This window comes from Astatotilapia calliptera, chromosome 6 (assembly GCF_900246225.1).
Source record: "Astatotilapia calliptera chromosome 6, fAstCal1.2, whole genome shotgun sequence".
Lineage (NCBI taxonomy): Eukaryota > Metazoa > Chordata > Actinopteri > Cichliformes > Cichlidae > Astatotilapia > Astatotilapia calliptera.
This window is the reverse complement of record NC_039307.1, coordinates 7,262,707-7,275,742: the sequence shown is the minus strand read 5'-3', so window position 1 is coordinate 7,275,742 and position 13,036 is coordinate 7,262,707. Positions and strand designations below refer to the sequence as shown.

Below are 13,036 nucleotides of genomic sequence, written 5' to 3'. Positions count from 1 at the left end.
ACTGGTCATTGACCAGTCTCTGCACCTGCAACTGTTTTCCTAGTGACACCCTCCATCAACCTCCATCATCCACTTGCAACCTGCCAGTTCCCAGATGGGTCCTGACCAGTCTGTAGAGCTGTATGACTGGGGCATTGTTAATTTTATCCCACATTGCAACCATAATTGTTAAGACACCTACAATGAATGAAGTTAATGTCACATACTAATCTCAACATAATATGAGTCAGTGGTAGCTCACTATCTAACAGTGGCATGGTTTAATTTGACTGTTAGATGTTAATTAGTTGTTGGTATATTAAACTGTCAGTGTAGAAGACTTTATTATTAGCATGTGTGTTGTCAGAAGCTCAATAGATACAATTTCAGCATGACACAATCAAATCAGCCTAACAAAGCAAAAGTATTCTTCAACTGACTTCTCAGATACTCTTCTGGTTATTTTTACTCTCTGAAAGAAACATTAATCAGTTTTTGTGTTCCAGAGATTTTGAGCATGCGAAATAGATAATCCCTGGTCTGCTTGAAGGACGTCTTGGTAACAGACGACCGTGTTTATTTAACATGATGAGCAAAATTAAACACACTCTGTCTGGATCTTCACTAATCCCCCTTGTCTCTGCCTTCTGTCACCTTCATTTACCACTTGATGTTTTTTTGTCTATCTTTACTTTTGTAGTTGACTCTGACTCAGCTTAATAACTTCTATTCTCTTCTTTCTGTGTGTTTTTCTCTTCCATTTAATTGTTATGATAAAATGCCCCATTTAACTACTCTTGTCCCCCTATAGTGCTGATGAGAGGTTTGATGCCACGTTCCATACAAATGTGCTGGTCAATGCTTCAGGAGCTTGTCAGTACATTCCACCAGGTGAGACATCCCAGATATTTCTATATTCTTACACTACCGTCCCACACTACTCCCAACATGCTAAATCCAAATTGTCATCATCTTAGGGACATCATTATCTCAACATCATCATTACTGTTATCACTGCCATCAACACCCTTCTCATTCTCACCTCACTGTTCTGGTGAACAATCTCTATTCAGATTCCCAAGACAATGTCATTTTACAATCACTGAACATTAGAGACTGTTTCCACTTCCTCCACATACCAAAGTTGTTCCATTTGATATAGATCTAGTGACTCGGGGGGCCATGGAAGATCACTGAACTCACTTTCTTGTTCACAAAGACAGAATTGGATTGCTGTCTTGCATTGTTTTACTGCAACAGCCATTGGAAGATGGTAAATTATGGGTATAAGAAATATATGGTCAGCAAAAATATTCAGACTATAGCATGCAGACATACAAGTTCAAGTTTGCAGAGAAAACTGTTATACCACTACAACCAACTTGGATTATTAACACAAGCTAGCTCTAGCCTCAGCATTGTCTTCTTGGCTGACAGGAGAAGAGCGCGTCATGGTCTTCCACTTATTATGCTTTCTAAAGGGCTTACCATCATCTTTCTGTCAGCTTTAACTAGTGTCACCATTCTCTTTTAGTCTTTTACATGCACTTTTCTGTTTGCAGAACTGCTGCTCACTGAGCAAATTTTGTAAACTCTGGAGATTGTTCTGGTGAAAATCTCAGGAGATCAGCAATTTCAGACTCACTCAAACTACCCTGCCTGGCATCAGCAAAGATGCCATGGCCACTGAACTCAAATACTCCCCCCCCCCCCCCCACCCCCCCACCCCATCTAATGTTTGATATAACACTAACTAAAGCTCTTGATCTGTTTCTAGATCAGTATTTTTTGAATCGCAAAGCTGATGTTTATTTGTATTCTAAAAGGATATCAGTGCCTATAATAAATGGCTTGGAATATACTAGATTTTAGTATCAGAGAAGCATTTATTTAAAGTATGTTTAAGTAAAAATTGTCATGTAGAAGTAACTTTTTATTATTTTAAAAATAAATATTTACATAAAAAAACTGATTGGTTTCTAAAAGTAATTTATCTGCAGGTATCTTGAAGAGTACCTGCTACATCGACGTTCGGTGGTTCCCGTTTGATATTCAGAAGTGTGACCTGAAATTTGGTTCCTGGACCCACAATGGTTGGTTGCTGGATCTCCAGATGATGGAAGTCGATGTCTCTACATATATACCCAATGGGGAGTGGGACCTTGTTGGTAAGAACGAAAACAAAATGTCATGCATAGATGCTGAATAAGAAAGACCCTGATAAGACTCTCACTGAGATTCAGCATTAACTATGTGAAACATCCAATCAGTGTCACACACAGCAGGTGTTTCAGCTGTGTTTCTTTCTTTGTAAGATGCCACTCTCTTAGTCAATCAGTCCACAACGAAGGGGTCTTTAGATGGTGTGAATAATGCAGCTTCTATTTACTATAGTACTAAATAAATCTTCAACAAATTCTGTTTCTGACAGCATTTCTGTACAATACAGGTGATGCTAATTTCAAATACTGATCACAACAGGTAGGCTAGCAAAGCTAAAAATAAAATCCATCAGAAGTAGTTAAAAAGAACTCTCTCAGTTCATACCTTCAAGCCTTTCAGAAGCATCTAGGAAATGACTCCAGCATTTTGCCTACAGTTAGGGTTAGGGTTGATGACTCAAATGGATAAAGCATATCAAAAAACATGGAAAGTTGCCCATCAAAGTGCCGTTTAAAATCATCCTCCTAACTTTATCCCTCATCCTATCAATATTTTTACCGTATATATTCCACTGCTTGTGTCTCCATATGGAAATAAAGAACTCATCCAGGTTTGGGTGTTAATCGGAGGCCAATGGAATAATTTCCAGACACAAACTGACTAACACACAGAGTTGGTGCACCCAGCTGGCTGGGGGAATAGATGGGGGGTTGTGAGTGTGTGTGGTGACAGCTGGCCTAGGGATGGTTCACTTAATTCAGGCACAGCCAGGCAGCTAGCTGGCCAAGAACACACACTGTCCTGGTGCCTTAGAACATGCCCATGTTCATGCAAGAGTGCAAACACACACTCAAAAGCAAGCAGACACGCATTGTTTCACTGTCTCAGGGGGTAACTCATTAAATTAAGCCATTCCTGAGCCCATTAACCTAATCTGAACTATCACAACTGAATGCCTCACCCCCACCCTTCACCTATTTATAACCTTTACCCTAAAACCAACTCTTATCCCCAAAAAGCAGTCTGGACCCTTCAGGACTGCACTTTTAAGTCTCTAGGGTGACACACGTTCCCATGGGTTAGTGTTCTGTCAGGTTAAAGTCCCTAAAGGGAATGGAGGACATGACCCCATACAAGTGAGCGCACGCACACGCGCACGCGCACGCACACACACACACACACACACACACACACACACACACACACACACACACACACACACACACACACACACACACACACAAGATCTGGTAAATGCATCTGCAGGTCTACAATCCATCAAATTAATAGAAACTAACAAAGGCTATTTCTCTTCGGCAAGCGGGTGACAAGAGTTTTAAATGAAATGAAATTGAATCCGAGCAATCAATTTAAACTGAATTCCTATAGGAAGTAAGGCTCACACACGCAGTGATAATATCAAGTGTTTTCTGTTACTGACTTGAAAAAAGTTGTGCATTTTGACTGTATTGTTGATTGTGTCATTTTCACAATCAATTAATTGCTATTAGAGGGGTATAATGCTGGGTAAACCATACACAGGCAGCACTCTTGTGGGTTGACTTTTATTCATCACTGATTGTTGATTGTAAGCTACACATGACTGCCTGGCAGTCACACATACTCACACAGGGGTCCTTGATTGATGATATTAATCCAGAGGACAAGCTAACATTGTCTGCATTCCACCTTAAAATGATTATACATATGAAATAGATCTGCTATTGTTACTGATCATTTAGCTATACAATTGTTCTTGTACTTGTAGTTTTTCTGACTATGGCCAGGCCAATGTGATGTTGATTTCTGTTACTGACCTTTTAAAAATCAAAATATATCTATGCCAACAACAAAGATAAAACTATAGTGTTGAACATGGCAGATGACTGCTTTTTGGAGATGTAGCTGGGTAATCTGAAGCATTTACTAACATTTGCAGGTTTTAACATTTTGTGGCAGTCCTTTACTCTTGCTCGGCATATAATACAACCAATGATCATGGCACAATGCATTGCAGCTACAGCTAACTTTCCACAATCTCCAAAGATAATTTTATTTGAAACTATTTAAATTACAGCTAAAGATAAATACACGCTCCTTTTAGTTTTTGTTTATTTGTTTTTTACAAAAACAGAGTTACTGTTCAGATATATATTCTATATTTTCACTTTTTAGTCACCATGAAATGAACTTGAACATAAAATAAACTTTAGTGACTGCTTTTTAATGTCATTTTACTGTTTTCATTTAATTTTTTGTCTACCCTTACTTGTTTTGATACGTTGAACTAGTACTGTGTACAAAAGGTGCCTTTCAAATATGCTGTAAGGAACAGGAACTGTTGTTTGTCTGTAAAATAGATGTGGAAGTATTCATAAATTTTAATAGTTTATATTTGAAAGTTATCAAGCTGGTTTTGATCAAACAAATTCCAATAACAGGATGAAAAGATGGCCAGCTGGTCAGCAAACAGATTCAAAAGCCAATTACTGCTCTCAACAAATGGCTGTCATTTTAAAGCCATGAACTTGCAACTTCTATTTCAGTCTCTACTGTATGAGCAATTCTTTATACTGATTATAACTTCCTGCTAAACAAACAGGTGGAATGGATTTGAGATTATTAGGCACAAGTTGATTTTCTTTTGTTTTTGTTTTTTTCAAAGCAAGCTGCTTCCCAACATGATTAACTAAATTCCAGTCTGGACAAAATAATATTAATCTGATTGGTTAAAGTCTACAAATTTATGAAATACAGAAATTGAAAGAAGAAGAAAAAAGTACTATTATCATATTCATAAGTTTCCAACATCTTCTATAAAAAGTACAAGTTGGCTTTCCATAAAATGTAAAACATTATACTTCTACAAGTATTTTGCCTGTATTTATTTACATTTTAACTAATGCCTTTTTGTTAACAAGGCCATACATGAAGTATGAAGAAATGTGCATTATTGGCTTATTTTACTGTTTATAAAAAAATATTCAGTCAAGCAGAAGAAAGAACTGGACCATTATTTCATAATTCTGTGTTTTTGACCTCTAAACTGACACCTTTTTACCCCTTAATATGTCTCCCAGGTGTACCAGCAAAGCGTAATGAGCTGTATTATGACTGCTGCAAGGAGCCCTACCCCGATGTGACGTTCACAGTCACTATGCGCCGCAGGACTCTTTATTATGGCTTAAACCTGCTCATCCCCTGTGTGCTCATCTCTGGTCTGGCACTGTTGGTCTTTCTGCTCCCTGCTGACTCTGGAGAAAAGATCTCACTGGGTACAGAGGATCACATACACATCAGGCCATCCTTGCACACAAAGACACAGATACACAGTTTCACGCAGAGGGACAATGATTCATGATTATATTCATACATGTAGACAAAAATGTGCCTTTCTCCCCTACTTCGGTCATCTCTGCCCACCAGACTGCAATTGCTTACCCATTTATTTGTCTTTGCTTTATGCTAGCGCTGACATTATTGCTTTGAATAAGCATTTGCTTTGAATTCTGTTCCTTAGCAGATGAACAAAAGCACCACTGTTAACGCAGCAAAGATAATCATGTGGACCTGAAAATGCCAGCTTGTTTCAAAATGCCATTCCGTGAGACAGGGCTGCACTAAATAGAAATGAGACAGTGCTCCTTTGACGGTGGATAAGATAGTAAATATTCCAAAAATAAATTCATAGCTTTTGTCACCTGTTTTGAAGACAACCAGCTGCATTTATTTTGAGTTCTCTCAAGTCACAATTTAACAGCAATAGAGATGTTTGATGAAATAATGTATCTAATGTGTGTCTGCCCTTTTTAGGCATAACGGTACTGCTGTCTCTGACAGTGTTCATGTTACTGGTAGCAGAGATCATGCCTGCCACTTCAGACTCAGTTCCTCTAATTGGTAAGACAATATTCAGCTCCTCGTAATGCTTTTATTGGTAATTATTTAATTGTTGGTTTAAAAACAACATTAAAGCAATTGTGAATTGTGAAGGTTTTCACAGGAACCTATGCAGTCTGAGTATGCACATCCCTCGATTCAGTGGCTTGTAGAACAACATTTAGCAGCAATAACTTGAAGCACTGATTGGTTTTCTATATGACTTCACTAGTCTCTAAAATAATTGTGAAGAAATCTTCTTTGCAAGGTTTATGGGGAGTTCTTTTAGGGTCTTATCATACCACTTCATTTGCTGAGTCAACTGCTAAAACTTCTGCTTTAATAGAAGCAATTGCAATTGTTGATAATCAGTTAACCAAGTCCATTTACACAGTAGTGCATAGAGACTGTACTCTGGTGTCCACCTAAAGACATGGATGTTAACTGGTGATTCTAAATTGGTTATGGATGCCAACACTAGAAAATGTTATTTAAATCACAATCTAATATTTCCATTTTCAAACATCCAAGAGCTAAAATGTGTGCTATTTTTAGTTTATTTTTAATTGATGGAATTGTTTTTACAATAAATAGGTAAGAAAATTATAATATATCATGACTTGCCCAAAAGGTGGAAAAGGTATAAAGTGCCACAGTGAGGGTAGTGGGTCAGTATGGAGATTTTATTTTCTCAATTTACTGTTCAGAGAGAAAACCATGGAAAGTTGCTGGATGAAAAGAATAATTTACCCAGGAGACAGTTGGCTACAATAGGTTAGAGTGTCAAAATAGATCGTTATGCCTCATACTCACATCACAGGGCAGTCTGTAGCAGAAAACATTCTTTGCACAGATGGACTGATATGTTGTGGCTGTGGGCGGGTTCTAAAGAGTGTGGGGTGGGTGTTTGCTTGCTGATGCAGTATGTGAAGATTATATTCAGCGTAGGAGATAAACAGTTGTGTTGCATAAGACCATACTGATGCAGACAGGGGAAGACAAGGCAGCAGACTTTAAGAAGGGAGGAGAAGCTGCAGATAGGGCTGCTGCCCTGCATCATCTGGCAGCTCAGTGATGTAAAACAAAGCCAAGAGAAAACACGCCTTTTAGAGTAGATGTTTAACACACTACAGATACTGTATATCAGAGATAATAGATAAAAGACAAAAATGTCTTTGACATTTACTATCAGAGGTTATCATACAATTCCAATTATATTGTGACACGGAAACGTATAATTTCATTAGCCCGCCTTTCTACTTAATCGCTGACATCACAGCTGCATCAGAATGTGTTTGAAAAACATGCTTTCCTACATGGAAAGGATATGCATTTTTATGTCCCTGTGTGTCTTCCAGTGCCTCCAAGGCTGTTATGTCTTTTGGCTACATTTTACATTAACAAAAAAGATGTTAGTCATCCTCTTAACCGCCCCTGGGGTGTTATGACCTTAGATTTGTTGACAGGGATCATTTCTTCACTGAATAATCAACCAGCTACCTTACTTGGTGACAGTGATGATGCTTTCTAATCTAATAATTTTAAAATGACCATTTCACTTATATATTTAAATAAATAAATCATTCAGTAACAGACTACAATATCTACTAACAAGCCATGTGTCCTTTATTGAAATTGCAATATACTGATTTGTTCGTATTCTTCTTCAGCTCAGTATTTTGCTAGCACCATGATGATTGTGGGATTGTCGGTGGTGGTAACTGTTCTGGTTCTGCAATTCCACCACCATGACCCCCACGGAGGAAAAATGCCTAAATGGGTGAGTTCAATAAGGGGAAAAAAGAGACAATTTAATTACAGTATTATTTCAATAACCACCTCTCTAAAACTGTTTCCAAGCTTTGATGTGCCCCTCTTTAGAAGTTGAAAAAGGTTAGTTCTTGCAACAAAAAGGGTACGCATCATTAGCACAATAACAATAACAGATCCTTCTTTGTTTAGTAAAAAAAAAAAACCATAAAAAAAAAAATTGACTCTCCTTAGTTTCACATCATATTTTTCACCTGACAACCACTGCTCTAACATAATGCATAGAGGTACAGCCGCTGAGCCAGTATAAGTCCATTTTATTTTCGAGTTTGTTTGTGTAAGGACATGACACCAAGATCTTACACAATGATTAAAGGTACTTTTTAAAACTATACTCTGCAAAACTTTTCTTAAACCCTTTACCACTTGAGGCAACATTTTAAGAGTGGCTGTGAACAAGTCATTTCTGATGTATCCTTCTATTATCTTTTGATTTTTTCCTTTTAGTCCTGCTCTCATTCTCTTAAGAAGCTTTGCCTTTTTGGTAGGCCACCAAATAAATGCAAGAAATAGAAATTTTCAGGATGAAATCATACCAACTGTTGTTTCAATTCTGTTGCTAGCTTTAGTCATTTTAGAAGATTTTAGACTATTTTTTTGGTAAGTGTCAATTAAACTGTCTATGTAGATTCTCTGTCATCCAGGTCATGGTAGTCTAAGGAACACTTTCCAGTGTAAATTAACATATCAATCCAATCTTTCCACCTTCTTTCCTCCAGCTAAATCTTTATCTTTCTTATTTCTTTCTTTCAGGTCCGAGTCTTTCTTCTCAACTGGTGCGCTTGGTTCCTCCGTATGAAGAAGCCTGGAGAGGAAAGCAAAACTCCAGTGAGCTCAACCAGTCCTTCAACTTATAAGTACTCCCATTCTCCTGCTCACCACACTAGCACCACCAGCATTCAGATGAGCACCATACCAGGGCAGCCATCCACTCAGGCAACAACAACCAATGGAAACATGAACCTATACTTTAGCTACCACTCAATGGGCACAGACAACCCTGTGTTTCCACCTAGTGTTGATTCAGGTGTGATTGTGTGCGGTGGTGGAAATGGAGGTGGAGGGAATCATCATAACGGTACCTCCCAGCTTGACATCCACTCAGACCAGACACGGACTTTGCTTTTGGAGCAGATTCCCGAAATTTGCCGGATTTTGGAAGAAGTGCAGTACATTGCGAATCGCTTCAGAGAGCAGGACGAGGGGGAGGCAATCTGCAGCGAGTGGAAATTTGCAGCTGCAGTCGTGGACCGGTTATGCCTGGTGGCCTTCTCGCTGTTCTCCATCATCTGCACCTTCACTATTCTCATGTCAGCTCCCAATTTCATTGAAGCCGTGTCAAAAGACTTTACGTAAGGCTGCTCTCTATCATCACTGACAGATAAAAACTAACAGTAGAAATTCTGACACAATTAGACCTGCACCACACAAGCCTCTCTTGTACTTTTATGTGAAGACACACAAGCTCAAGTTAATTTAGAATTGATATCACCATAGATCAGTACCCAGCCTTTACCCCTCTCATTACACGTTTGTTGGTATATAGCTGGGGTAATGTGTTTTTTCCCTGTGAAGGTTCCTCTTTAGCTTACAACATACATACAGGTACATAGGAAGTTGAAGCAACATGTAGTAGTTAATGATGTAGAAAGTCAGACTGATGCACTTTTCTTCTGTATCCCTGCTGCACCACATCATTTACTTGCCACCATTTGAGCGTCACGTCTCATCAGAATTCACTCTTTCCCTTACAGCTTTTCTTTTCTCTTAATTTTAGAATTTACACATCCTGTCTTCACTCCGTTTTCTAGAGATGTCTTACCTAAACAACTTCAGCAGTTACATATATAGTACAGGGTTTTACAGGTGTATTCTTGTAATGCATTTGTTCTTTGTATTTTATAAATAAATCCACATTTTACAGTGCAATCTGGTTAAGCTGAAATTGATTTTTTAATGAGTTAGCAAATTCACTGAGATCTACTGAAATTATACATTTCACTAATCTGAGGTGTGAAACTACTGAGTATTTTCATTTTAGATAAATATACATTTTCCCTCGCTAACTGAAATTTGATTTAAAATTTCAATTCAACTCAATTTTATTTATATAGTTGTCCCCTCAAGGTGAAAATGCCCATTATAATTTCCCACAGCCTGACTTACAACTGTATCTGATTCATTACAACAAAGAAAGCCAAATAATTTCTTTATACCTTCATTTTTACTCTTCCTTTTACAAATGGAGCTATTAGTCTAATATATATTACAGTCTTTCTCGATTGCTTAAACACTTTTCTTGAAACTATGGCTCGTATTCTCAAAACAGTAAACACAAATCCATAACGTCTCACTCAATTTCCCGAAAATTGTATTTTCAGGTCAAAATTAAGCTCTACACTCAAAACCATTCACTCTTGCTGAAAAACCAAACTTTGTCCACAGACATAAGACACAAGGCCTCAAAAACACACACACTACAACATAGTCTTACACATTGGTGCAATAAATTGAAAACAATATTTCAAAAACTGTCAAGTTATGTTGCTTGTGGTTCTTCCCCTCAAAAACCTTTTCACATCATGAAAACAAAAGATCCAATGTACATACAGTGTAGGGCTGGGCGATATATCGAGTTTTTGAAAAATATCGATATATTTTCATACGAGATATAAGATGTGACAATATCGTTTATATCATATAGTCTATGTTACGTTATAATTATACTTATGGAGCCGCAGGTTTGCCTCTCTTTCGTCCACTTTTGTCTCTACGCAACGTCACTCGGCCTCGCCTCTCCTTCACTGAACACAACTCCGCCTCCCCCATAGCTTCACCTGCAGGCAATGACAAGATGAAAGCGGAAAATCTCCGTTAGCGAGTTACCGCGGATCGTCCCATGCGTGGGGCTGGACGGTGTCAACGTGTTAGCGAGCTAACCACGCTAACGAGCTAACCGCGCTAACGACATGCAGCCCGGAGGAGCTGCACGGCCTAAAATCCTTTCATTTTCTCAAAAACCGACAGTGCGCCTTATGTATGAATTCTGGTTGTGCTTACTGACGCGAACCGATTTTATGTGGTACACAGCGCTCAGCAATCTGTCAAAAAATGTTTTAATATGACTTTGCTAAGCTACGGAGCTGCACCGCTTGATGGATTGTCGGAGGATTACGGCTACCGAGGAGGAGCCTCGCGGAGTGATACGTACTGTGTGTGTATAAGGACCACAAATGGCACCTGTTCAGAGACGTGGTGCAGCTGTGAAATCTGTCTCTTTGTTATTACGCTCAGCGTCTATTAGTTTACATTTTGACTGCACAATTGTGAGCTTTTTGTTATGCACAAAAACAACATTGTTTTCTTTTATTTATGGACCATGATTATTTAATAAATGCTGATAATTTATTTTTGAGTAATTTCTTCATGTACATCTACGCTGTATGTAAATAAAAGTGCCCGTGTGACATCTGGGACACAGTGTGACTAGAACTCTCTTTTTGTTCTTAACTTAAAACTTAAAACTTTAAAAAAAATATTGAGATATATATCTTATATCGCCATCCAGCTAAAAAGAGAGATAAGAGATAAGAGATAACTCTTTATTGTCATTGCACAGTCATACATAGTACAGTAGTACAATGAAATTGGAAAAACTGTCCTACGTCGGCACTACATATAACACAACACGACACGATATGACACATCACAACGTAACAAACAACACAACACAGTATATTAACTTAGTATAAAAAAGAAGAATAAGTGTATGTGTATTGCACACTGTTATTATTGCACATTAATTATTATTGCACCTTGTTATAAATATAAATATTATTGTTATTGTTTTAAACATTGTAAACTCCCCCTAAAAAGTCCAGGGAGGTATCCAGTCAGGTCAGCTATTTACATTGATCAGGGCTATTGCCCTGTTGTAAAAGCTGTCCTTGAGTCTATTTGTTCGGGACCTCAGCAGCCTGAACCTCCTGCCAGACGGCAGCAGCTTAAACACCCGGTGTCCTGGGTGTGTGCAGTCCCGTAGGATGCTGCGTGCCCTCTTGAGACAGTGAAAAAATATCGAGATATGAATTTTGGGTCATATCGCCCAGCCCTAATACAGTGGCACATTTTTATTCATGTACCATACAGTACAACACACAGCAAAAACATTATTCCACCTGCAGCATCCTGTCTGTGATCTGGGTCAGGTCCGGGAATCTCATCCACATCACAGGCTATATTGACCCTGGCCAGGCAGCAGGGGTAAAATCCTCTCACATGCCTGATCCACCGCTGGCATGCATCTACTGATATGTATAGGCAGGCTTCTTCCACGACCCGGAGGAGGTGAACACGGACATAAGGTTCTCTGTCATACACTTTCTACCGCCACGCCGAAAATAACTCCTCCATCGGGTTTAGAAAGGGAGAGTATGCAGGCAGAAAGATGTTAGAAAACCTTGGGTTATTGGTAAACCAGTCATGAACCAGAGCAGTGTGATGGAAGCTGACATTACACCAAACAACAGCATAGTGAGGCTGCTCTGGCTGTGCTGGTTCACTGTAGTCCCGCTGGAACATATGTTGTCTTAGACCATCAAGAAAAGCAAGGAGAAGCATAGTGTTATAGGGTCCTAGAATGGCATGGCGGTGGAGTACCCCTCGTTGGCTGATGGCTGCGCACAGAGTGACATTCCCTCCACGCTGACCAGGTACATTTACAATAGCCCAATGGCCAATTATGTTCCTCCACCTCCTCCTTGGTGTCCTAGACCTCCTTTTCCTCCTCAACCTCTTCCTTTGCATCTCTTTGAATCCATTGTTTCAAACCTGAATGAGTTTCCGATTGGTGTGTGATAAATTTTGACTCGTAGTGTTTCCACTTGGTTAATTGTGTGCTAATTGAGCTCAAGCTGTGCTGACTTAAGTTAACATTATTGAATGCAAGCGCTTTCTAAATGGCCACATGGTATAAGCACTGAAAAATGTAGGGATTTGTGTGTAGAGTTTTGCAGTAACAGTTCCCCACATCTGACTCATGTGTTAAAGCAGGGGAATAGTGTTTATAGTTCAAGGAAATGGGTGTGCTTTTTGAAAAATAGCATTATGGTTTTGAAATTTTAGTTCAAAAGATTGGTTATAGTGTTTAAGCAATCAAGAAAACCTGCAATACATCGCCTGCCCT

At 38.8% G+C, this 13,036-nt stretch overlaps 1 protein-coding gene across 1 annotated transcript in view; it reads left to right on the top strand.

Moving 5' to 3' along the window:
* The window catches only part of LOC113023674 (neuronal acetylcholine receptor subunit alpha-7-like), a 44,257-nt gene extending 33,776 nt beyond the window's left edge, over positions 1–10,481 (top strand). Inside the window, exons 5-10 of the mRNA XM_026169929.1 lie at positions 791–870; positions 1,980–2,147; positions 5,223–5,417; positions 5,956–6,042; positions 7,692–7,801; positions 8,605–10,481. Of these exons, the coding sequence (XP_026025714.1) occupies positions 791–870; positions 1,980–2,147; positions 5,223–5,417; positions 5,956–6,042; positions 7,692–7,801; positions 8,605–9,207 (1,243 nt within the window). The 3' untranslated portion in view covers positions 9,208–10,481. The remainder of the gene's footprint in view (positions 1–790; positions 871–1,979; positions 2,148–5,222; positions 5,418–5,955; positions 6,043–7,691; positions 7,802–8,604) is intronic.
* Positions 10,482–13,036: the final 2,555 nt, after the last annotated feature.